The sequence below is a fragment of the Sphaerodactylus townsendi genome, unplaced genomic scaffold, assembly GCF_021028975.2.
Source record: "Sphaerodactylus townsendi isolate TG3544 unplaced genomic scaffold, MPM_Stown_v2.3 scaffold_20, whole genome shotgun sequence".
In the NCBI taxonomy this organism is placed as follows: domain Eukaryota; kingdom Metazoa; phylum Chordata; class Lepidosauria; order Squamata; family Sphaerodactylidae; genus Sphaerodactylus; species Sphaerodactylus townsendi.
Window position 1 is genome coordinate 27 of NW_025950363.1, and position 25,113 is coordinate 25,139.

At 55.0% G+C, this 25,113-nt stretch overlaps 1 protein-coding gene across 1 annotated transcript; it reads right to left on the reverse strand.

The window, feature by feature from the left end:
* Positions 1-657: 657 nt before the first annotated feature.
* LOC125425166 (coiled-coil domain-containing protein 158-like) lies at positions 658-21,022 on the reverse strand. Its single transcript, XM_048482710.1, has 13 exons — positions 20,825-21,022; positions 19,522-20,004; positions 17,571-17,760; positions 15,720-15,872; positions 13,248-13,360; positions 11,292-11,450; positions 9,118-9,210; positions 8,019-8,141; positions 6,269-6,432; positions 3,794-3,847; positions 2,181-2,240; positions 1,356-1,423; positions 658-884 (listed from the first exon to the last, which is right to left on the reverse strand). Exons 1-13 carry the CDS (start codon positions 20,999-21,001, stop codon positions 658-660), a joined length of 2,064 nt encoding a protein of 687 aa, XP_048338667.1. The 5' UTR covers positions 21,002-21,022.
* Between the last annotated feature and the right edge of the window lie 4,091 nt (positions 21,023-25,113).

Genomic DNA, 25,113 nt, shown 5'->3' on the forward strand with positions numbered 1-25,113 from the left:
AAAATGATTCCTGAAATCTTGTTCCTGGGGATCTCCTTCAAGAACTTGAGTACAGAAGGCAGAAGGTGGGGAAAATCGCACTCCTTGTGTGCCTGTAGAAACATCTAATTTGGATCCACACCCATGGCAAACCTTATCACAGCCCAAAAGAAAGACCTCCATCGCCTGTAGGTAAGTGAATAACATCATCCATCAAGGTGCCTTTGTCATTTGATCTTGACGCATGGACAATCTGGTTATAGGAGAAATGTTCTCGGTCAGCCTACAGCATCATAACAGGAGTCCCAAAACGGTGCAAATTATAGTGGGCCACACTGACTCCAGGGAAAGGACCTGTTCTCACAACCAACATAGCCATAACAGCCTCTTCTGGGCCAAGCAGATTCTCTCAGTTTGTTGGTTATGAGGAACAACAACATATGTGGTTCAGCTTTCAGTATGTTGTTCCATGAAACTTTTGAGCATTGATAATGCAAAAACAAGCTGTGGATTAAGTCCTGTATGTGACAGGATTCTCATGCGCACCCAGCCCAGGGCTGGCACAGTTGGAAGTTAGCATGGGTTAAGTCTTCCTGACATCTGCAGCGGGCTGGGGAGATCACTGGAGAGGCCTAGACCTGTCCTTCCCCAGAGATTTATGGGTACTTTCCTCATGACTCATCTAGGAAAAAGACACCTACTTCTACAGGAGGTCGAGGCTTCTGGAGAGCTGCTCTTCTTCAGACATGAACGATGTTCCAGCGGGGGACCGGAAACTGCCCTGAAGTCATCCAGTGGAGCAGTTAGCAACGTATGCACAGGGGACCTCACCTTGAACCGCTCCTCCGGAGACAGTTTCTTTGCAGTGGCGTACCGGGAAGTGGAAGTGAAGATCGTACGAGTCACTAAATACATTCGATAAAAAAGGATCATTGAAAAAAACTGAAAGAGAATGTTTAATAAAGTTTTCAAAGAGTATCGGTAATTATTCCCTTCACCCAGGAAATCCTAGAAATCTCTGAGGGGCGGTGGTGGAAAATGCTGTCAAATCACAGACTACTTATGGCAACCTTGTAAGGTGACGTTTTCCTGCCCCTTCATAGCAACTCCAAACTTCCTTGGTGGTCTCCCACCCAAGTACTAACCAGGCCAAACCCTACTTGGCTTCTGAGATCAGGCTGGCCTGGCAGGAAATCCAACAGGAAGATCAGTTCTTAGATGAGCAAGGCAGAGTGGGAGTGAGGAACACGTCTTGCCAGATACTTTGGTTATTGAGCAAATGGAGATTTTAAAGACCAAAGTTAATTTTCTTTTCTTTCCCCATATGGATACTATGCGCCAAATACCCATTCTTAATGCAAGCATTGGAAACTCACCACCGGATGGAAAAGTGAGTGTGGTGTCTGGATCCTCAAGATCTGCAGTGTGCAACAATAATGGCTCCCTGTGTGTGGAAAGAAATGGAGCTGTCAATCTGTTGTCCCAGAGCCATGTGGGAAGGCCGGAAATTTGATTTGTAAGATGCCTTTTTTGCCAAGAGAATGTTTTGAAGAATACAACAAGATTGTTTGGCTTGCAGCAGAATCCTTATGCTCTTTGGTAACACTCCGGCATACAAACACAACCTGTAAAAAGCCAGCAAGAGGAGAACTTTGCCCTAATCACAGGGGCTCACTGTAGGGTTTGCAAGAAGAAAAAGACTTCAGACGAGCAGGCAGGACTGTCTGAGGCCTGAGGAGCAGCAGTGGCGTAGTGGTTAAGAGCAGGTGTATTCTAACCTGGAGGAACTGGGTTTGATTCCCTGCTCGGCCGCTAGAGCTGTGGAGGCTTATCTGGGGAATTCAAATTAGCCTGTGCACTCCAACACACCCCAATTGGTTGACCTTGGGCTAGTTCTCTGGAGCTCTCTCAATCCCACCTGCCTCACAGGGTGTTGGTGGGGGAGGGGGAGGAGATTGTCAGCCCCTTTGAGTCTCCTACAGCAGAGAATTTCTAAAACAGATAATTGACTAAAGAACACAAGGTCCAAGCAGATGTTAAATGTGTCCTACTGAAGGTACACTGTTGCTTCTGCTTCCCCTGTAGTGACATGTTATAATGCTTCTGGGAAATATTTTTCCTTCCTAAAAATGCGTAAGATAACAAAGCAGCAACCAACTCACAAGGTTTGGAGATTGTTTCACAAAGCGATTGCTTCTCACCTGCTGAAAGTATCCTGCCTCATGGGGACGTCGATGGGCACATCTCTGCTTGGGATGTCCCTGTGTGGAAAGGCTGATTACCATGAAAGGTGTTGAGGAAACTGGCACAAGGAACCTGCCCGTAAAGAAAGCTAACAGGAGAACAGCAGTGGCCAAGCATAAAGCAGCGCCCGGCATGGATCCAGGAAGCATCCATCCCTTTGTGCAAAATGGGTGGATGCCCCAGAGGGCCTCTGCCAGGGCACCTCTCCTGCCCCTTTCTTTTGGTCCAGATACTCCCACTTCTTAAGCTAGTTGCCCACGGAAGATGCTGCATGTGGGCATTCACACACAGACACAGCTTCTACCCTGGCAGGAACCCCATCTGGTGCACAAGGAAACGTCTTTCTATTACTACACAGACAGGAGGCGCTGCAGGACATAGGTACTGTTTTCCGCCCAAGCAAGGAGTCCTCCCTTGAGTGAGTCACAGTGGGAATCCCACACAGCTTTAATCCAGTCTATGCTCAATGGGAGTGGACTGGAGGAACTCTGCATAAGACTGCACTACCAGGGCCCAACTACAAAAGAGGATTTTAACAGAATTGCTGGGTTTCCATTGTGTGTGTGGGGGGGGGGGGGGGGGGGGAGGCTGCTGCCTCCCCCTCCCCCTCCCCCTGCTTTCCTGAGCTGAAATGGCCCAGCTGGAGAGCTATTCGCATAATTTTGGAGCACGGAGTACTCCTGCAGCTCCAAAGTTATGCAAATAACTTCCCAGACGGGGCTGTTTAAGCTCAGGAAAAAGGCACAGGAGGGGACAGGAGCCCCCCACCCTCCCACCACGCTGAGCTCCAGAACAGAATTGGGCTACCACAGGGGAAATTCCCTGCAGCTTCGGTCTGATTGTGGGAAAAGCCTTTTGGATCCAGGAACCTGGACCTGAGATGTGGTGGGTGGAGCCTGGGGGAGGCGAGGTTCAGGGGAAGGACTTCCTCGGGGTGTAATGCCCGAGAGTCCACCCTCCAAATCCTTTACACTCCCCAGGGAAACTGATGTCTGTTGCCTGGAGATCAATATTAATACTGGGAGATCCAGGCCCCACCTGGAGGTTGGCAAGCCTACGTATTAGCAAAAATACTGTTCTCTTTGGCCCTCACTTGCTGAAGGAGCTGAGCTGCCCAAGGCCGACAGGAGGACACACAACTGGCCCTGGGGACAAGGGAGGCTCTCCAATGCTGCTAGGAGGGACCCCTACAACATGGGAAGGAGGGTGACAAACCTTTTCTTATACACAGGGAGGGAATTGAGGGAATTTTACAGGGACTGCATAGTAGGCCCATGGGCCATCTGCTGGCCAACCTTAGAAGAGCGGTTTGAATGACTATTGAAACTCAAACAATTTATATGTAAAATACATACACTACTAAAAGTGCAACTAGCACGGGGTAGGGAACCTGCGGCTCTCCAGATGTTCAGGAACTACAATTGGCCATGCTGGTAGGGGCTGATGGGAATTGTAGTTCCTGAACATCTGGAGAGCCGCAGGTTCCCTACCCCTGAACTAGCATAACACACACAACCCAGAGTTTTGACTGTCAAAGAACAATTATAGCGCCCAGTAGAATTTGTCTCACCTGCTGAAAGAGTCATGTGGTCTTCTGCTAATACATTCTTTGCTGGAGAGGTCTCTGAGGAAAAAAATAATCATACTGCAAATAACTGTTTACATTTCTTTGCTCTGTCTCACCAAAAGATAAAAACAGAATTTTATATTAATTTCCCGGACCTTCTTTGTTCCTGAATGCTCCATTTGGGTCCTCGCGCCTTGGAGGCAGAACTAGGCAGGCACTGGAACCCATACGGGGCATTCCAGAACAAAGAAGGTCCAGGAAATGGTGGATTAATATACAATTCTGGTGTTATCTTTTGGTGAGACAAGCTGGACCCACCCCAAAGAGTGATGGAGTTTTAAGACAAACTATTTGAAAACAAGTTTTTAAAAGTTGCCATGTTTTTAGCTAGAAAAGATGCCTAACTATAGTGAAACACGCTCAGGGATTTTGGTGACAGTGGTCAAATATGAACAAGCGACAGCCTGAATGGCTCTAGTGTTATGGAGGGGAATCTCGAGCTGACGTTAGCTCTGTGGATCTCTTTCTCTCTGGCGTTGAGAGGATCAGGGACCAAGAAAGGCTTCAGGGATGTAAAGTAGAAAAACATGGTGGCTAAGAAAGGGACAGACAGAGGCCTGTAAAGCGATCAGGGCAAAAAAGCAGAGTCTGGGAAAGGAGGATTGGCGGAAGGTAGGTCTGGGGCCAGGATGCCCTGAAGTGGGGCAGCTGCCTGGGCTGAGGACATCCAATGGGGCCCCACTGCTGCTGACTCCCTACTCACACCCCTCCCCTGCCACCTGTCTGTACCCGTGCTGCCAACTCCCCAGTGTGCTGTTTTCTTAATGAATGGGATGCCTCTCTTTGTCCAACCCGGGATCTGAACCCTTCTTCTCTTCCTGTGCCTCTTTGTCTGCTCTCCTGGCAGACCTGCAAGGAGCAAGATGCATCTACAGGTCTCTCCTGCAGAAACCAGGCCATTTGAACGACCGACGCATGCGGCCAGACTAGCAGGCCACTTGTGATCGGGAACAGTAGCCTTTAGCCTTTAGGCTTCCCCCTCTCCTTTCGACTGCAGCACCGATATGAACTTTACTATCCCCGCTGCTATTTAATATCTATATGCGACCCCTTGCCCAACTGGTACAGAGTTTTGGGCTGACCTGTCACCAGTACAGCTGATGACACGCAGCTCATTCTGTTGATGGAGGGGGGAGCAGTAGCCGCCCCTGCGGCTGTCCAACACTGTTTGGAGGCGGTTGCTGGTTGGATTGCGGCAGAAAGCAGGTTAAAACTGAACCGCATCGAAGACGGAGATCCTCTGGCTTGGCCGCTGAGGGAGAGTGGGTTTTTCAGCCGCCGGTGTGGGAGGGGCCATATTGGCGCCCGACCCCCCTCCGTCGCGCAACCTGGGGGGTCCACCTGGATTCGTCTCTTTCAATGGAGACCCAGGTGGCCCATACAACCAGTTGCTTTTTTCCACCTTCGCTCAGGCCCGACGGCTGGCGCTGGCTTTTCTCTCCAGGAAGCGGACCTAGCCACTGCGTGATCCACGCATGGCGCGTCACCTCCAGGTTAGACTATTGTAACTTCGCTCTACGCGGGCCTTCCCGCTCGCGTTGCTGCTCCGGAGACTAAAGCTGGTTCAACATGTAGCGGCGCGCTTACTCACAGGCAAGCGCCATTTACGACCATATTCAGCCTGTGCTTGCGCCAACCGGCTGCACTGGCTCCCGGGCAGGAGTTCCGGATCATCTTCCAAGGTATTGGTGTTGACCTTCAAGGCCTTACAGCGGCCTGGGGACAGCCTCGTGCCTTCTCGAGACCCAAGCGTCACCCCCCCCATATGTTCCTCGACACGGCCTCTTCGTTCTGCGGAGGCCAATTTATTAGTGGTCCCTGGCCCCTCAATGATGGAAGAGCTGGCCTCCACACGGGCCAGAGTGCTCACGGCTCTGGCCCCGGCCTGGTGGAACACCCTTCCTCCAGGCTATTCGGGCCCTGCACAGGTGACGCTTAATCCAGTTCCGCTTGGGGCCATGTCAAAACGGAGTTATTCCGCTTCAAGGGCCTCTCGGAGACCCAGTCAGCTGAATGGTACCTCAGTCGGCCCCTAATCCGGTTTAAATACCCTGGGCCTACCATCCGACACGACTCTCCACCCCCCCCCTCTCTTTTTCCCCGGGGAGAATTTTTAAAATTGGGGTTGGCGGACGCCTCTTTTATTGTTATCGCTGTTTTAAGGGTTTTAATAATGTGTTTATTTGTATTTATATTTTGTGTGTACACCGCCCAGAGCCCTTCGGGGATGGGGGCGGTATAAAAGTTTAAGTAATAAATAAATAAATAAATAAATAAACTCAATCGACATCAAAACATGAAGGTTTAAACTTTTTTTGTAATATACTTCCTTGGAGCCTGTTTACTGCATGTGGTATTATGTTTCTATGACTGTGCAACTTTGCTATGCAAATCCCCCAATTCTTTGCACACCCTTACAGAGCATTGCAGGCGGCTTCCATCAGAGAGTCAGTCTCGCTGTCGCTTTCTCTCCTGGGAAGAATCGCAGAAGGAATTTCGTCGACTGTCGTTCGCAGTTCGTGGAGAACTTGCTTTAAATCGCGCAACGGGTCCTCCTTTGCGGTGCTGGCCCTGGGCAACATCTGGATGGAAACACAAATTTTAACAATAATGAACAGATGAGTATGCCTTTCCCTGTATACTTCTAAGTAACCCACCCCCACCCCCAGAGTTTATCCCCCACAAAGGCATTGGTCCTGGAAGGTATCAGGAAATAGAACGAATGGTGGGAACACTTATGTGACTGAGTTAAGAACCCCTCCCCCCCCACACACACACACCAAGCGCACAAGAATTCAGTTGAGGATTAAAGGAATCACATTATTCTTGCCTACGAACAGGAGTTGCCTTATGCTGGACCATAACCTTGGTCCATCAAAACCAGTACTGTCTACTCCACCTGGCACCGGCTCTCCAAGACCTCAGGCTGAGGTCTTCTGCATCACCCACAACCTGATCCTTAACTGAAGATGCCGGGGATTGAGACTCAAAGGGGCTTACAATCTCCTTTCCCTTCCCCCCGCCCAACAACAAACGCCCTGTGAGGTGGGTGGCGCTGAGAGAGCTCCAAAGAACTGTGACTAGCCCAAGGTCACCCAGCTGGCATGTGTTGGAGTGCAAAAGCTAATCTGGTTCCCCAGATAAGCCTCCACAGCTCAAGTAGCAGAGCAGGGAATCAAACCCGGTTCTCCAGATTAGATTATACCTGTTCTTAACCACTGTGCCACTGCTGCTCACCAGATAAGCCATGCTCCCCCACCATAGACCATGCAGAGAAAAGGAAAACAGCCTCACGAATGCAGAGACATTTACAGGACTGCATAAATTTATTTTGGAATGTCTATTCCTTGAATCAAGTAGCTAGCACGTGCCCACGGGCTAGTAATATAATATAAATACTGTCATGATAGTTAAGTTCAGACTTTGAGCTGCCTAACAGGCTAGCACAACCTCATCGTGTCTCAGAAGGTAAGCGGGATCAGCCCTGTTTGCAACTTGGATGGGAGGAAGCCCAGGGTTGCTATGCAGAGGCGGAGAACGGTACTTCTATTTGTCTCATGCACTGAGAGCCTGAAGGGATTGCTCCGAGTTGCCTATGACTTGGTGGTACTTTATACACACAGCATAGAGCCACCTCTGCACCCCCCTGGCTTGATTCAAGGGTGGCTCTAGAGCAGTGATGGCAAACCTTTTTGAGACCGAGTGCCCAAATTGTAGCCCAAACCCACTTATTTATTGCAAAGTGCCAACCTGGCGATTTAACCTGAATGCTGAGGTTTTCGTTTATAAAAAAAATGGTTGGCTCCCTCTTCCTCTGCCCCACCCGCTCGAGCAGAGGCCAGCCTGCTCTAGCCTCCAGCAAGTCCCGCGTGTACCACTCTGTGCCTCTCTAGCATCTCTGCCTCCTCTGTGCCCCCCCCCCCTCGGGCAGCAGCCACCCAGAGCACAGGCACCAAGCCTGCCAGCCAAGTCCTCTCTGCTCACCAAGGTGTGCACATGTTGTGCTCAGTGGCCCAGGCCAGCCTAGATGTGTGTGTGTGGGGGAGGGGTGATTTTCTGCCCCCCACATGACAAACTCTGTGTGCACGTGCTCACAGAGAGGGCTCCGAGTGCCACCTCTGGCACCCGTGCCATAGGTTCGCCATCACTGCTCTAGAGAGATACTTACAAGAGTCATGTGGCCAGCAAAGGATTCGGAGGACGGAGTGCTGCACGGGTGGGAATGGGGCAGAACTGAATGGCGCATTTTCACACAAGAGGATCCCCGTGTAAAGCAAGGCCCTTGTAGATCCTACGGAAGAAGGAAACTGAGTCAGAGGAAGAAAATCTCTATTTTTAAAAAAAGACTGAAGTTCTAGCAAAAAATCCATAATGGAAAGGTGGCCACGGAGAGATGGAATCAATTCTTTCTTGTGGACAGAAACCTTAATGCCTCCGATATAGTTTTGCCGGGATCACTGCTGCAGTTGGCATCCGACAGCAGAGGTGTAGCTTCAATGGGACACCCTGGGGACAATTGCCCCAGGCAGGTCACCGTTGGGTCACGGGGGGGAGGAGGCAGAAAATCATACATCTCTACAGGTCTCTCTTGTAGAAACTATGCCTCCTATTCCTACACACATGACGCCTGATCAGTTGGCCATTTGTGACAGGGAAATTAGCTTTCGCCATCTCCTTTTAACTACAACGTGAATGTGAACTGAATCTACTTGAACAAACATAGGAGTGTTACCTTTTGCAATATACTTTTAGGAGATGCATTTACTGCACTCAGTATCACACTTCATGACTGAGCAAAATGTGCTATTTTAACCAAGTTCCCGATATGCAGAACCTTCCTTGGTGGTACCCCATCCAAGCACTGATTCGGCTTAGTTTTCAAGATCTGATGAGACTGGGTTACACCACACTGCCTTCTCTCTCTTTCCACTGGATAATTAGATAATTTTAGACCCTGGACTTACCGTGTTTCCCCGAAAATAAGACAGTGTCTTATATTAATTTTTGCTCCCGAAGATGCGCTATGTCTTATTTTCAGGGGATGTCTTATTTTTCTGTGTTCTGTTCGTCGGGCATGCTTCCAAACAAAAACTTTGCTACGTCTTACTTTCGGGGAATGCCTTATATTTCGCACTTCAGCAAAACCTCGACTACGTCTTATTTTCAGGGATGTCTTATATTCGGGGAAACAGGGTAACAGACTTCTGCCCCTCCCCCTTAGATGGTAACATACACTTCAATTGCAAAGCGACAGACGGAATACCTACTTTTACTTCCAGAGCATGCTGAAGTTTGAAGCGCATCATTTCTTGCTCCTGCTGCTGCATGATGCATTGACATTCTGCAAACTGCACAGACGCCTGGAAGGAAGGAAGGACGTTGGAGACGAGGAACCTTCATAACAGAACTTTAAGAGGCAGCAGCAATTTTTAGGAGATGTAGATGCAGAGTGTCATGGTAAAAGGAGAGGAAGCTTTTAGGAAACCTGTGAAATTTAATCCTGCTCTGGGTTAGCAGAAAAGCAGACCAGGGACTTAAGATATCTTCTGTCTTGGATGGGGTCAATCAGGGGCGTACCGCCCAGGGGGACATATGGGGTCAAATGTCCCTGGGCTGCTGCCTTTTGGGGGGGGGGGGGCAGAAAATTCTCCCTGCCCCGTACCTCTCCTCCTTCCCCGTGAGTCTCCTTCTTTGGAGGTTTTTAAACAAAGGTTGGATGGCCACCTGTCTGTCAGGAGTGCTTTGATTGTGTGTTCCTGCATGGCAGGAGGTTGGACTGGATGGCCCTGGTGGTCTCTTCCAACTCTATGATTCTAGCCCAGCTTGCTGATGCCCTGTGCCTCCTTCTGCGCCCCTACCATTGTCTATTATATAAGGACAGAGAGAAATTTTTCTCTCTTTCTCACAATACTAGAACCAGGGGGCATCCATTGAAAATGCTGGGGGGAAGAATTAGGACTAATAAAAGGAAACACTTCTTCACGCAACGTGTGATTGGTGTTTGGAATATGCTGCCACAGGAGGTGGTGATGGCCACTAACCTGGATAGCTTTAAAAGGGGCTTGGACAGATTTATGGAGGAGAAGTCGGTCTGTGGCTGCAATCTTAGATGCCTCTTTGATCTGAGATTGCACAAATGCATAACAGTCCAGGTGCTCAGGAGCAACAGCCGCAGAAGGCCATTGCTTTCACATCCTGCACGTGAGCTCCCAAAGGCACCTGGTAGGCCACTGCGAGTAGCAGAGAGCTGGACTAGATGGACTCTGGTCTGATCCAGCAAGGCTCTTTCTTATGTTCTTATGTTCTTATTTTGCATCAGGCTACATTTTCCCTAGTAATGACTCAGGGGTTAATACTCTCCTTGGAAAGCTAGGTTTGCATCTTAGGAGTTCCGCTTGATAAACCAATCACCTTAGAAAACCTGCCCCAGGTTCAATGGGCTTGGACTGCATTTTCTTCCTGCTTCCCCAAGCATCATGGTCCTTCTCCTCGGAAGAAAGGAGGACATCTTGGCTTTCAGGTCACCATCATCTTCGTTCTACCATACCTCAACCACTGATTAATACGTATAGCCTGTCCTATCCCGAGACATACAGCTTATAGTTATAGTTACAATTTACAGTTACAGTACCTCGTTATAAAGTTCAGTGTAATTCACTGCTTACAGAGTCGCCAGAACTGGAAAAATGACTCCCACAGAGGCAGGAAGTTGGGGAAAAAATTAGTTCCTGCCTCCCTAATTAGATGGTGGTAATCACTCAACAAGATGTCCTCTTTTCCTCAGAAGAGAAGAACTCTTCACAGTAAGTACCCAATGGGCTGTTTCCTCCCCCTGCCATTTGGGGGCTTATTTTTTAAAAAATAAGCACTAGAATACAGTTGTATTAATATACTATTGTAACAACGTGGATAACTGAATCCTCAGCTTTCCTTTTCCTTGGGAAGAAAAAAATTGTTATACGCCAGTGGTGGCGAACCTTTGGCACTCCAGATGTTATGGACTACAATTCCCATCAGCCCCTGCCAGCATGGCCAATTGGCTGTTGCAGTTTTTAAAATGGCCAATTGGCCATGCTGGAAGGGGCTGATGGAAATTGTAGTCCATAACATCTGGAGTGCCAAAGGTTCGCCACCACGGTTATATGCCATTATAACAATATGTGTGAAGTTTTTGTGAACTTCCATTTTCATTGATATAATGATACGTTATGGTTCATTTTAAAAACTGCAACAGCGCTTGTGCTCTGGTGATGAAAAGTGACCACTCCAGGGGGCAAAGAAATGCAGAGAAACCTGCCAGGTGGAAGCCCTGTTGCCACTGTAATTTATGTGCACATCAGTAATGGGGAAACCACTCAAGCCCCCTGCCCCAAAGTGGACAATTACCCATTTGAGAATATTACCCTGGGAGATGAAGTGGAGGGATGGGGTGAAAAGCTACCTTATTAGAAGCTGCCTCCATAGTATGCAGTTTCTCTTTCATGCGTTTGTCTTGGGATCGCAGAATCTCCAGTTCCCCTGCCATTTTGTTGTTTAAAGAAGCCAGACAGCTCAGCTCCTGGCTCAACCTGTTTCTCTCTTCTTTCAGGCAATGCTTCTCCTACACAGATGAAGGCAGAATGCACAGAACTTGAATCAGTGGACAATTTCTGAAGAACCTGCGCAAAAGACAACTTTGAATGATGACCCAGTTCCCCCAGAGAAAACATGCAATTCAACTGACATTGCGGGGCGGGGCGGGCAGTGCTACGGCAGGGGCGCGGGGCGCGCACGTGTCCCGGGCGCAGTTTCCTCTTGCTCCGGCTCCGCCCCTGGTTAGAATACATTTAATACTTACGATTGCTTCCACCATTCTCCATAGATCTCTCATTGTTATTGCAAATGCAAACGCATTCACACATGAAACTTCCACATGGCATGTTTCGCCCACAGTTTTCCTTGATAGACCTTCCAAAACCACTAAGGTGGCTGAGGCATATCTGGTGAACCAGATGTGTTTCCCCACTCCTACACATGAAGCCTGCTGGGTGACCTTGGGCTAGTCACTGTTCTCTGAATTCCCTCAGCCCCACAAGGTGTCTGTTGTGGGGAAAGGAAGGGAAAGGTGCTTGTAGGCCACCTTGAGTCTCCTTACAGGAGAGAAAGGTGGGGCATAAATCCAAAACTTTCTTCTTCTCCTATTCCCCATACCATCAGCAGACTTTCGGGGAACTCTTCTTGAAACAAAATGGCGATTACTATATGATATATATTCATTATGTACGTATTTAAATTTGTATTCTGTCTTTCTACTGTTACAAGGGTCATCAAGGCAGTTAACTATTTGACAACGCAATCCAAACAGTCGAGGTGGCTGGGGGCAGCACTCCTTCTGCGCTTCCCCAATGCCTTCAAAGAGCTTTCCAGAGGCATAGGAAGGGAGAAAACAGCAAAAACCGTCCCTGCTGCCAGAAAGCCCTTCATTGGGGCCAAAGGACTTCAAGGGACAGGGTTGCAGGGCAACTAGCCGCAAACCCTAACTGGGAATCGACTGATGTTAGCTCCATCCTCACGAGTGCCCCGGCCAGCCCCCCAGCCCAGCCAAAATCTGTTGTGGATGCCAGCACGGCTCTGCTGTGACTTCTGACTTTTGCAGCAACGGGGCTGAGGGGCGCCCATCAGCTCGTGTTTCCCTCCCCTGCCAGCGCATTTACCTTCTGCATTGGCAGAGGGGGAAAACATGTTGGCTGCCTCCTGAGATAAGTCTGCCCCCACCCCACCCCCGATTGGGCTGCCCAACATATAAGGATAAAATCACATTTTAAGACCATTAAACTCTGCCCCCTTCAAAAGGTGCACCATCAAAATAATTAAAAACAAAGTTAAAAAGTATCTAAGGGCCTTTCCCCACTCTCTTCCATCCCCCCTATGCGCTTCCTCTCAGCGCGCTTATCCAATGTAGCCAAGGCGTCCCCACGACCCCGCGCTCTGTGCGGGGTCGTCAAAAGGCGCCGTTCGGAAGAGCGCCTGGGATGCTGCGCGCTAAGGGGGCGCGACAGCGGCAGCGTCGGGGCGGCTGCGCTGTGGCCGCCCCTGCCGTGGGGAGGGAGGAGGAACCCCGCGCTACTCTCCTCAAGTAGCGCAGGGCTTACGGTAAGTGGGGAAAGGCCCTAAAACAAATGGTTGTAAACTGTTTCGTTGTATGATGTCAATAAAGGTTATGTTGATGCTGTTCGTATCTAAAACACAGTTTAAATATGTACAAAACGAACAAACATACAGCCCCAAGGTAGGGGAGGAAAAACAAGGATAGCAGACAATGAGGGGATGCTGAAAAACATATTTCAGTTTGGCACCCCAACTGGAGCAAAACCTCCACGGGAAATGGATCTGAATCGAGCATTTTAGCCATTTGGACCTTAGTCGCGTTGGTCATTGCTTCTTCCAAGAACTTAATCTTGCTCTGCAAAGCATCTATCTGTCCTCGCTTGGCTGTGATTTGCTTCTGCATCCCCATGGCAACCTTCATGGCTGTAAAAAAAGACACGATTCCCCATGTGTTACCGGCATCTTGTTTTCATGAGTACAACTATTTGATCCTGGTAGCGCTTTAGAGACCAACAAAAGTTCCAAACTATGAGTTTTTGAGAGTCAAAGCGTATCTGACAGAGGGAAATTTGACTCTTGAATACTCATACCCTGGAAATTTTGTTGGTCCCTAAGGCGCTACTAGAACGTCAGGATGCCTTCTCTCCTGCCATCAAAGAGCAGGGGATAGGCATGGGATCTCACACCTGGCTGAGGGGATATGTTATGTTAATGGGCCTGATATGTTCATGAATCTTTTCCCTTTCCTTTTCCTTTGATGCTTGCAATTGTAGATAGGTAGGAGTGGCCCTGGCACCTTCCCAGTGGGAGAGGGTGGCAGGTGGCTGACAACTATCGCTGCGCTGGCCTTGAGACTCTCAACTCCCAAGCATCTTTCTTCCACTGTATTATTCTCACATTCCATGGGAAACCGGGAGGGGGAATTTATGGCGGGAACTCCAAGGGGATAAAAGCAACTGTATTTTGGTAATTGAGCAGAACTGGCTTTCTGAAAGCCAAGTAATAACTGTAATCAATAAAGACTTCTGATCCAGCATCCAGAGTCCACTTATTGACTTCAGTCTCGAGACCTGACATAGACTCGCATATAGCTGTTCTACTGCAGACCTATACAGCAACACTCTGAAATTTTGCAGGTACCATGCTGGAGTTGTTTACGAGGCATTATAAAAGGGATATATCTGCCTCAGTAGATGCCACGTACAGGTAGGTACCCCAAAAAGTTATTCTGCCAGCATTCCTCTGATGATGCAGCTTTTCAACATCCCTCACAAGGATATTCTCCTCCACCAATGGGGAACGAGACACTGGAATTATTGTGAGAGTTTCTTTTTACCATGGGTTGGAGGATATATACTGGCCCTGAGAATTCACTGCTGAAGAGCTCTAGTCCACCAGCAGAATTAGAGTTTCTAGCAGAAAATGACTATTATTGTAGATTTCACAGCTGCCAGATCTTTAGCTGGTTGTTGGCCTTCATTACAATTCGAGCTTATAATAATAATAATAATAATAATAATAATAATAATAATAATAATAATAATAATAATAATAATAATAATTACATTTGATAACCCGCTCACCCCCAAAGGACTCTGAGCGGTGTACAAGGGCCACATAGGCCAATAAACAATACAATATTGATAACCACTATAATATTAAATCTTTAAAATAACAAGGCAGCATCATAAAATCTTAGCTAAAAATTACATTAATATGAATGGCGTCCGGTCCCAAGGCTGGGGGACGGACCCTACTGCCAAAGATGGAACTACAATGCTGGCAGTGCTGGAGGTGGCATAATAACAGTATAAGGCGTCAAAGGGGGGCAGGCAATCCGCGGCCGGCCTCCCCAAAAGCCTGGTGGAACAACTCCATTTTACAGGCCCTGCGGAACTCAACAAGGTCCCGCAGGGCCCTAACAGATGATGGAAGAGTATTCCACCAGGCAGGGGCCAGGGCCAGCCGCATCATTGAGAGGCAAGGGACCACCAGCCAATTGGCCTCTGCCGAACAGAGAGGCCTACTAGGGACATATGGGGTGAGACAGTCTCGAAGATATGAGGGCCCCAGGCAGTGGTGGGATCCAAAAAATTTAGTAACAGGTTTCCATGGTGGTGGGATTCAAACTGTGGCGTAGCGCCAATGGGGCTGGGCGGGGCACAATGGGGGCATGGCCGGGCATTCCAGGGGTGGGGTAATTTCCACTGGGTAGAGGGCTGTAAGCAAAGCGACCACGAAGCCAGCTGCATGCTCGGATCCTTGGGCGGTGGAAACAGATACTGCACGCAGGCGCAGGCTGCCACGCACGCAGTGCACCTCCTGCTAGACTGCTTCAAGTTCTGCGCACTACTGCTGAGAGGAGGGGCGTAACTAAGGCAAAAATCACGTGGCAAAATCACCAATTAGTAACCCCCTCTCGGCACACACAAATAATTAGTAACCTACTCTCGGGAACCTGTGAGAACCTGCTAGATCCCACCTCTGGCCCCAGGCCGCAAAGGGCCTTAAACATGTTTAAATTTCTAGTGTAGTAAGGCCCCAATAACTTCTCTGAAAACCACTGACTTTGACTATCCTTAGCTATAAGGAGTTTCAGTCCTAGCAACATTTTGGCTCTAAATGGAACACTGAGGTCTAATTCAGAATTATCTATGGTATGTTCCCATAAGAAAATCAGAATAAAAAAGAACTAAGTTTTTTTTTAAAAAACCCCAACATAATGCAATCTCCTCTTGCAAACAAAATCAGCCGCTACCCAAACGAATGCTTCTGGGATTACCGTGGCCATCAGATCCTTCCACAGTCTTTAATGTGGCTCTGGTTTGCTCCAGTTCAATCTGTGCAGATTTCAGTTGCGCTTTCAGCTTGGTCACAGTGGTTTCCAGCTCTTCGTTTTTTATTCGGTAATCATTCTTTGCAACATCAGACTTCTCTGCAAGGTGTCAGACACAGCATTAACTCTTTTAGCCATGGGCTGAATATTACATGCCTTTGGTATGAATAGCATGCTGTCAATACACATCTATCATGACCCAGTTGGGGCGGCAGCGGTATCCAGAGCATCAGAAGCAGAAAGGTGATACCAAGAGTAAGGTAGATAGGATTGCCAAGTCCATGTCGTGGCTGGAGATCTCCTGGGATTACAACTTGTGATGGAAAATAGTTAGCTGAACTATGTATTAGCTAGAAACATGTGGTATTATGCAACCAGTATTATTAGGAAGCTGAAGTATGTGAACATGGAGTTTACAGACTTCATCTCCAAAAGGGGCGTGTCATGGAATGATGCTATCGCTACAGTAAAGGGAAGTCACATATGACTGTGAAAAGCATCTTTGCCTTTTGATCTCCTGGAGGGAGGACAGGAAACTATGCAGAGGTGCTAGGATGAAACGTCAAAGGTTTTGGAAACCTCATGGCGAGCCGTAAAAGTTTTCTTGGAGAATAAGGGAACAAAGCCTAGGTGACTCTATCATGGGCTAAGCTAAGAGAAGCACCTCTTGACTGGAGGTCCCAAGAGATCCACAAGAAGCATTCAGCTGGTCAATTTCTCTAAATGCATTTATGTTTTATTTCTTTGTTTTGAACGTTTACAATAAATCTTTGAGAAATCAGCTGGTCTGGAGTTTAATAGGAGGGAAAAGAACCCGAGATTCTCCAAGCAACAGAGAACAGTTCACCTGGAGAAATGGCTTCTGTAGAAGGTTGGCTTTATGGCATTAATTCATAAAGATCTCACTTTGAAAAGGAAATGGACACAATGGAGCAGATGCAAAGGAAAGCAACAAAGATGATCAGAGCTAATGGTGAGAAGAAGAGTTTAGATTTATACTCCCCTTTCTCTCCTGTAAGGAGACTCAAAGGGGCTTACAATTTCCTTTCCCTCCCCCCACAACAAACAACCTGTGAGGTGAGTGGGGCGGAGAGAGCTCCGAAGAACTGTGACTTGCCCAAAGTCACCCAGCCCAACATCATTTCCATAACCTTGCCATGTCTCTAAAGTTCCTGGGGACACTGAGCCTCTGCCCAGAATCCTTAGGTCATAGAGCAGTGATGGCGAACCTTTTCGAGACAGAGTGCCCAAATTGCAACCCAAAACCCACTTATTTATTGCAAAGTGCCAACACGGCAATTTAACCTGAATACTGAGGTTTTAGTTTAGAAAATGAAGTTGGTTCTTATATGCGTTAGTCAGGAGGCAAGCTTTAGTAGAAGTCGGTGGTTTTGCTTTGAAGCTAAACTATGCAACTCTATTAATGGGTGAATTATGACCCTTGCTGTTTACTTTAGAAGCAAGCCACAAAAGCAAACCAAGGCCAATACCAGGTAAAGGATCACACCTTTAGTTCCCTTCTCACTACGAAAATCGGGGTAGTTTAAGAGCACTTAACAGGGTTACCTACACTGCTTTCCCAAAACTAGGTCTTAGGTTTAATGCTAATAATCGAGCCCAGTGGCCCAGGCCAGCCTAGATGTGAAGGGGGGCACTCTGTTTGCGCGTGCCCACAGAGAGGGCTCTGAGTGCCACCTCTGGCACCCGTGCCATAGGTTCGCCACCACTGTCATAGAGAAAGTCGATAGTGTGGGGACCAGCAAGAAGGTTGGGAACAGGCCATCTGGTGGTTTTTACCTGCAAGCGCAGCCAGCTCAAAACGACTGCATTTTACTGCAGTCACCAGGTTGTCTCGTTCCAGAATCAGTTCTTTCATGCTTCGAAGCCGCTCGGCGTTCATGTTTGCCAGTTTAACCTTGTCCAGCTCCATCTCACTCAGGCTGGCCTCTAGTTCACGAATCTGGCTGTCTTTGTGATCCTGAGAAAGCTACGGAAAGCAAACCCATTCTCAGTTTGGCACTTTGCATTTTTATATCGCAGAGGTGAAACCAACAATCTTGCCATTAATCCAGTCATTTTCAGCATATATCTATTGTCTGACTGCATGTATCTATTGTCAAGTCATCCGTGGCCTGAAAGAAAAAAGAACTTCACAGCCTCACCAGACCTGGTTAATTGGAAATTATTCTTGCCAAAAGCAACAGGCAAGTGGCAGAAATCAGAATGGGAAAAGGCATGATGGGCAGGGTGATGATTTAGTTGCTCAACAGTCAAATATTGAGAAACCAGACTATATAAGACCAGATGGAAAAGAGTTCAGTGTTTTTCTGTCGTAAAGGGGAACTTAATATCCAAAAATTATAGATACATGTACTGTGTATACCTGCAATTTTTTCAATCGAAAACAAAAACAAAGGAGCAGCAGTGGCATAGTGGTTAAGAGCAGGTGCACTTTAATCTGGAGGAACCAGGTTTGATTCCCCACTCTGCCACTTGAGCTGTGGAGGCTTATCTAGGGAACTAGATTAGCCTGTGCACTTCAACACATGCCAGCTGGGTGACCTTGGGCTAGTTACAGTTCTTCTGAGCTCTCTCAGCCCCCCCACCTCACAGGGTGTTTGTTGTGAGGGGCAGAGGCGTACCAGGGGTAAATGGCGCCCGGAGACAAACTGTCTCCACGACGTCCCCCAGGCTCTGCCCCTGCCCTGCCCACCTCGGCGGGGTTGAGGGGGCTTGGAAGCAGAAGGGAGTCCTGCTGTCTTGTCATTTTTGTGTGCCTCGGACGGGGTCGAAGCTCGCGAAAATGACGAGACAGCAGGACTTCCTGGTCACGTGGGGGGCCGATTTTGCGCCCCCCACGTGACCAGAAGAGTGGCGCCCGGGGACAAGGGGTACCCCTTGTCCCTAGGCAGATACGCCACTGGTGAGGGGGGAAGGGAAAGGAGTTTGTAAGCCCCTTTGAGTCTCCTTACCGGAGAGAAAGGGGAGATATAAATCCAACTCCTCTGTAGGGGTGAGCCCGCGAACCCAGCAGAACAGTAGAAGGAGCGCTTGGAATGCCGGTGCCGGCTACGGCCTTCTGGGCGCACACGCTCCCCCAACCCCCGCTCCCCCGTGAGTCACGGGACATGAACTGCCTGACTCGCGGTCACCAGGTGTCCCATACAAAGGGACAAAGGGGCTCTTGCCCTCAGGTGAGGATTAGACCCAGACGCGGATGCTTCCTCCTGCACGTAGCAGCCCGATGAGATCATGCATCACATGATGATCTCCCGTTCTCCCGACCTCCCGCCTGCCCGACCCCTTTACACGCCCCCAGTGAAACCCTAATAAAAGGTGCGAGGGGCGAGCACACGGCAGAGTTGCCAGGATCACGGGATCCCACGCTTCCTGCTACTGGCTCTCTCCACCAGATGAAATCTCCGCGTCTCGTCTCTTCCTTGGGGCCTCGTGGGCAAGACTACACTCCTCTTTTTCTTCTACTTATGAACTTTACATTCGACTAATGTGCCACAGTCTAACTTTATACGCTAAGTTATAAATAATGTACTTCATGTTGTTAAATTAGTAAAATGTTAAGCTTTGGGAAAATAGGAAAACATTTCAATTTTCCGGCAAATCTCATTTTTCTGATAAAAAAAATGTGTGTCCTTCCCCCCCATGGCTTTAAAATTTCTGGAAATTTTACACACGCCCCCCTCTCCCCACAAAAAGATGGTACATGTAGTGATAGTGAAAATATACATACCTTAAGTTCTTGGAGCTCCTGTTTCTTGTCACTGATTTCCTTCAAAAGCTGAGATTTTTCCATCTCCATGGCCCCAGCTGTCCGCCCGTGCTGGCCCACCATTTGGGTCATGTTGTCGATCTGCTTCTGCAGGATCTCGATGATCTTCTCCTTCTCCTTCACCTGCAGCTTAAAGGCCTCGCAGTCGGACTTCACGCTCTGCAGATGATGGCCTTCGCTCTTCAACTGTTGGAGCTCGCGTTGGTTGCTGTCCACCCGTCCTTGGAGCATCTGGATCTCCTCATTGGTCAGCTGGATCTCTATCTCTTTCTCTTGCAGACACTTCGTCAGGTCGGCCACTTGCCTCTCTGCAGACTCCAGGTTTATCTTCTTTTCCGTCAGCTCTTTGACGACTCCACGGAGCATGTCTCTAATGGACTCTTGCTGGGCCGTCAAACTGGCCACCTTCTCAACGCTTTCGTTTTTCTCTTTAATTGCAGAAATCTGAAGTGAGAGTTATTTTCCAAATACTTTTACACTATCGCAATAGGTTAAAATTAGGCCTCTCAACTTCTTGTGCTGGTTGCAGAGGACCCCCCTTCTGTCAGGCCTGGCTCTCGCTGGAATGAATGGGAGGGGCTGGCATCTTCAGAGGTGTATCACAGAGAGAAGTCTGTACTTCTCTCTGTGATACACTTCTGAAGGTGCCAGCCACAGATGCAGGCAAAATGTTAGGAACAAGATCTACCAGACCACGGCCTCACAGCCCGGAAAATCCACCACAACCAACTCAGTATCTTATGACTGCCAAAGTAGTTTTGTGAAGAGCAGTCAGTCAGTCAGTCTTTATTTGATAGCCATAGGCCATTCAAATTAAGGCAATAATAAATCAACAAGATTAAAACACATACATTTTAAAACTAGATCTTATAAACAAACGGAAGAACAAAACCTTAAAAGCTAAGAAATTTGTATGATATTGTAGATTATAACTTAGCCTTTATGTTTCAACCTTTCTGCAGTCTAAATTTAGAAGAGAGAAACATGAATGTGGCTACCTTGCAGGTGACAGGTGACATCCTCAAATACATCAGCCATCGTAAAACACACTTGATCTTCCTCAGTACCTGATAATTTTTCTAAAATATTTTAAAGATACACATTCCGGATATGATAAATGCATGGGACAGCACAAGATATAATGCATTACATCTTAGTGAAGAGCAAGGATTCAGTATTTGTGTTGGAATTTAGAATAATTAGGACATTTCCTGTTGTCTTGGTGAAATTTTTATTGCTCTCGGCTTCAGCCGGTTCTCCTGACCTGGCGTTCCATTTGTTCCTGATACTCCATCTTCATGGAGTTGACGACGGACTGCATGTGCTGCAGCTCCACGTTCTTGTTCTCCAGTTCTCTCCGCAAATTGTCGACGGCGACGCTGCTGCCGGTGTCCCGATCCCAGAGTTGCTTATTTTGCTCCTTCTCCAACTTCAGCGCCATATCTTTCCTATGCAGCTCGGCCTGCAAGGCAATATGTACTTATATCCAGGAAAAAAAATATTACAAAGAAATGTATCTCATACAAGAGATGTTTAAGATTGAACGGCCAACTGGATAGCCCCTGAGCGGCTATGTTTGAACGGCCTGGACCAGAGTCGGCATCAATATAACACAAACACGGGGCAGCTGCCGGGGGCCAGACTTCCCAGCAGAGCCTGCTGCCACTGCCTTCCCCTTCTCCCCCTTCACCCCCCACAGCACACAACTGTCCTGCTACCTGGTCTCTCATGCTGACCAGTGCCACTGGAGCAGTGGTGGCGAACCTTTGGCACTCCAGATGTTATGGACTACAATTCCCCCCCCCCCCCCCACCCCCAACCCGGGGCCCCCCCCCCCCCCCCCCCCCGACCCACCCACCGCCCCAGCCCCCCCCCCCCCCCCCCCCAACACCCCACCCCCCCCCCCCCCCGGCGCCCCCCCCCCACCCCCCCCCCCCTCACCCCCCCCCCCCCCCCACCCCCCCCCCCCCCCACCCCCCCCCCCCCCCACCCCCCCCCCCCCCCACCCCCCCCCCCCCCCACCCCCCCCCCCCCCCACCCCCCCCCCCCCCCACCCCCCCCCCCCCCCACCCCCCCCCCCCCCCACCCCCCCCCCCCCCCACCCCCCCCCCCCCCCACCCCCCCCCCCCCCCACCCCCCCCCCCCCCCACCCCCCCCCCCCCCCACCCCCCCCCCCCCCCACCCCCCCCCCCCCCCACCCCCCCCCCCCCCCACCCCCCCCCCCCCCCACCCCCCCCCCCCCCCACCCCCCCCCCCCCCCACCCCCCCCCCCCCCCACCCCCCCCCCCCCCCACCCCCCCCCCCCCCCACCCCCCCCCCCCCCCACCCCCCCCCCCCCCCACCCCCCCCCCCCCCCACCCCCCCCCCCCCCCACCCCCCCCCCCCCCCACCCCCCCCCCCCCCCACCCCCCCCCCCCCCCACCCCCCCCCCCCCCCACCCCCCCCCCCCCCCACCCCCCCCCCCCCCCACCCCCCCCCCCCCCCACCCCCCCCCCCCCCCACCCCCCCCCCCCCCCACCCCCCCCCCCCCCCACCCCCCCCCCCCCCCACCCCCCCCCCCCCCCACCCCCCCCCCCCCCCACCCCCCCCCCCCCCCACCCCCCCCCCCCCCCACCCCCCCCCCCCCCCACCCCCCCCCCCCCCCACCCCCCCCCCCCCCCACCCCCCCCCCCCCCCACCCCCCCCCCCCCCCACCCCCCCCCCCCCCCACCCCCCCCCCCCCCCACCCCCCCCCCCCCCCACCCCCCCCCCCCCCCACCCCCCCCCCCCCCCACCCCCCCCCCCCCCCACCCCCCCCCCCCCCCACCCCCCCCCCCCCCCACCCCCCCCCCCCCCCACCCCCCCCCCCCCCCACCCCCCCCCCCCCCCACCCCCCCCCCCCCCCACCCCCCCCCCCCCCCACCCCCCCCCCCCCCCACCCCCCCCCCCCCCCACCCCCCCCCCCCCCCACCCCCCCCCCCCCCCACCCCCCCCCCCCCCCACCCCCCCCCCCCCCCACCCCCCCCCCCCCCCACCCCCCCCCCCCCCCACCCCCCCCCCCCCCCACCCCCCCCCCCCCCCACCCCCCCCCCCCCCCACCCCCCCCCCCCCCCACCCCCCCCCCCCCCCACCCCCCCCCCCCCCCACCCCCCCCCCCCCCCACCCCCCCCCCCCCCCACCCCCCCCCCCCCCCACCCCCCCCCCCCCCCACCCCCCCCCCCCCCCACCCCCCCCCCCCCCCACCCCCCCCCCCCCCCACCCCCCCCCCCCCCCACCCCCCCCCCCCCCCACCCCCCCCCCCCCCCACCCCCCCCCCCCCCCACCCCCCCCCCCCCCCACCCCCCCCCCCCCCCACCCCCCCCCCCCCCCACCCCCCCCCCCCCCCACCCCCCCCCCCCCCCACCCCCCCCCCCCCCCACCCCCCCCCCCCCCCACCCCCCCCCCCCCCCACCCCCCCCCCCCCCCACCCCCCCCCCCCCCCACCCCCCCCCCCCCCCACCCCCCCCCCCCCCCACCCCCCCCCCCCCCCACCCCCCCCCCCCCCCACCCCCCCCCCCCCCCACCCCCCCCCCCCCCCACCCCCCCCCCCCCCCACCCCCCCCCCCCCCCACCCCCCCCCCCCCCCACCCCCCCCCCCCCCCACCCCCCCCCCCCCCCACCCCCCCCCCCCCCCACCCCCCCCCCCCCCCACCCCCCCCCCCCCCCACCCCCCCCCCCCCCCACCCCCCCCCCCCCCCACCCCCCCCCCCCCCCACCCCCCCCCCCCCCCACCCCCCCCCCCCCCCACCCCCCCCCCCCCCCACCCCCCCCCCCCCCCACCCCCCCCCCCCCCCACCCCCCCCCCCCCCCACCCCCCCCCCCCCCCACCCCCCCCCCCCCCCACCCCCCCCCCCCCCCACCCCCCCCCCCCCCCACCCCCCCCCCCCCCCACCCCCCCCCCCCCCCACCCCCCCCCCCCCCCACCCCCCCCCCCCCCCACCCCCCCCCCCCCCCACCCCCCCCCCCCCCCACCCCCCCCCCCCCCCACCCCCCCCCCCCCCCACCCCCCCCCCCCCCCACCCCCCCCCCCCCCCACCCCCCCCCCCCCCCACCCCCCCCCCCCCCCACCCCCCCCCCCCCCCACCCCCCCCCCCCCCCACCCCCCCCCCCCCCCACCCCCCCCCCCCCCCACCCCCCCCCCCCCCCACCCCCCCCCCCCCCCACCCCCCCCCCCCCCCACCCCCCCCCCCCCCCACCCCCCCCCCCCCCCACCCCCCCCCCCCCCCACCCCCCCCCCCCCCCACCCCCCCCCCCCCCCACCCCCCCCCCCCCCCACCCCCCCCCCCCCCCACCCCCCCCCCCCCCCACCCCCCCCCCCCCCCACCCCCCCCCCCCCCCACCCCCCCCCCCCCCCACCCCCCCCCCCCCCCACCCCCCCCCCCCCCCACCCCCCCCCCCCCCCACCCCCCCCCCCCCCCACCCCCCCCCCCCCCCACCCCCCCCCCCCCCCACCCCCCCCCCCCCCCACCCCCCCCCCCCCCCACCCCCCCCCCCCCCCACCCCCCCCCCCCCCCACCCCCCCCCCCCCCCACCCCCCCCCCCCCCCACCCCCCCCCCCCCCCACCCCCCCCCCCCCCCACCCCCCCCCCCCCCCACCCCCCCCCCCCCCCACCCCCCCCCCCCCCCACCCCCCCCCCCCCCCACCCCCCCCCCCCCCCACCCCCCCCCCCCCCCACCCCCCCCCCCCCCCACCCCCCCCCCCCCCCACCCCCCCCCCCCCCCACCCCCCCCCCCCCCCACCCCCCCCCCCCCCCACCCCCCCCCCCCCCCACCCCCCCCCCCCCCCACCCCCCCCCCCCCCCACCCCCCCCCCCCCCCACCCCCCCCCCCCCCCACCCCCCCCCCCCCCCACCCCCCCCCCCCCCCACCCCCCCCCCCCCCCACCCCCCCCCCCCCCCACCCCCCCCCCCCCCCACCCCCCCCCCCCCCCACCCCCCCCCCCCCCCACCCCCCCCCCCCCCCACCCCCCCCCCCCCCCACCCCCCCCCCCCCCCACCCCCCCCCCCCCCCACCCCCCCCCCCCCCCACCCCCCCCCCCCCCCACCCCCCCCCCCCCCCACCCCCCCCCCCCCCCACCCCCCCCCCCCCCCACCCCCCCCCCCCCCCACCCCCCCCCCCCCCCACCCCCCCCCCCCCCCACCCCCCCCCCCCCCCACCCCCCCCCCCCCCCACCCCCCCCCCCCCCCACCCCCCCCCCCCCCCACCCCCCCCCCCCCCCACCCCCCCCCCCCCCCACCCCCCCCCCCCCCCACCCCCCCCCCCCCCCACCCCCCCCCCCCCCCACCCCCCCCCCCCCCCACCCCCCCCCCCCCCCACCCCCCCCCCCCCCCACCCCCCCCCCCCCCCACCCCCCCCCCCCCCCACCCCCCCCCCCCCCCACCCCCCCCCCCCCCCACCCCCCCCCCCCCCCACCCCCCCCCCCCCCCACCCCCCCCCCCCCCCACCCCCCCCCCCCCCCACCCCCCCCCCCCCCCACCCCCCCCCCCCCCCACCCCCCCCCCCCCCCACCCCCCCCCCCCCCCACCCCCCCCCCCC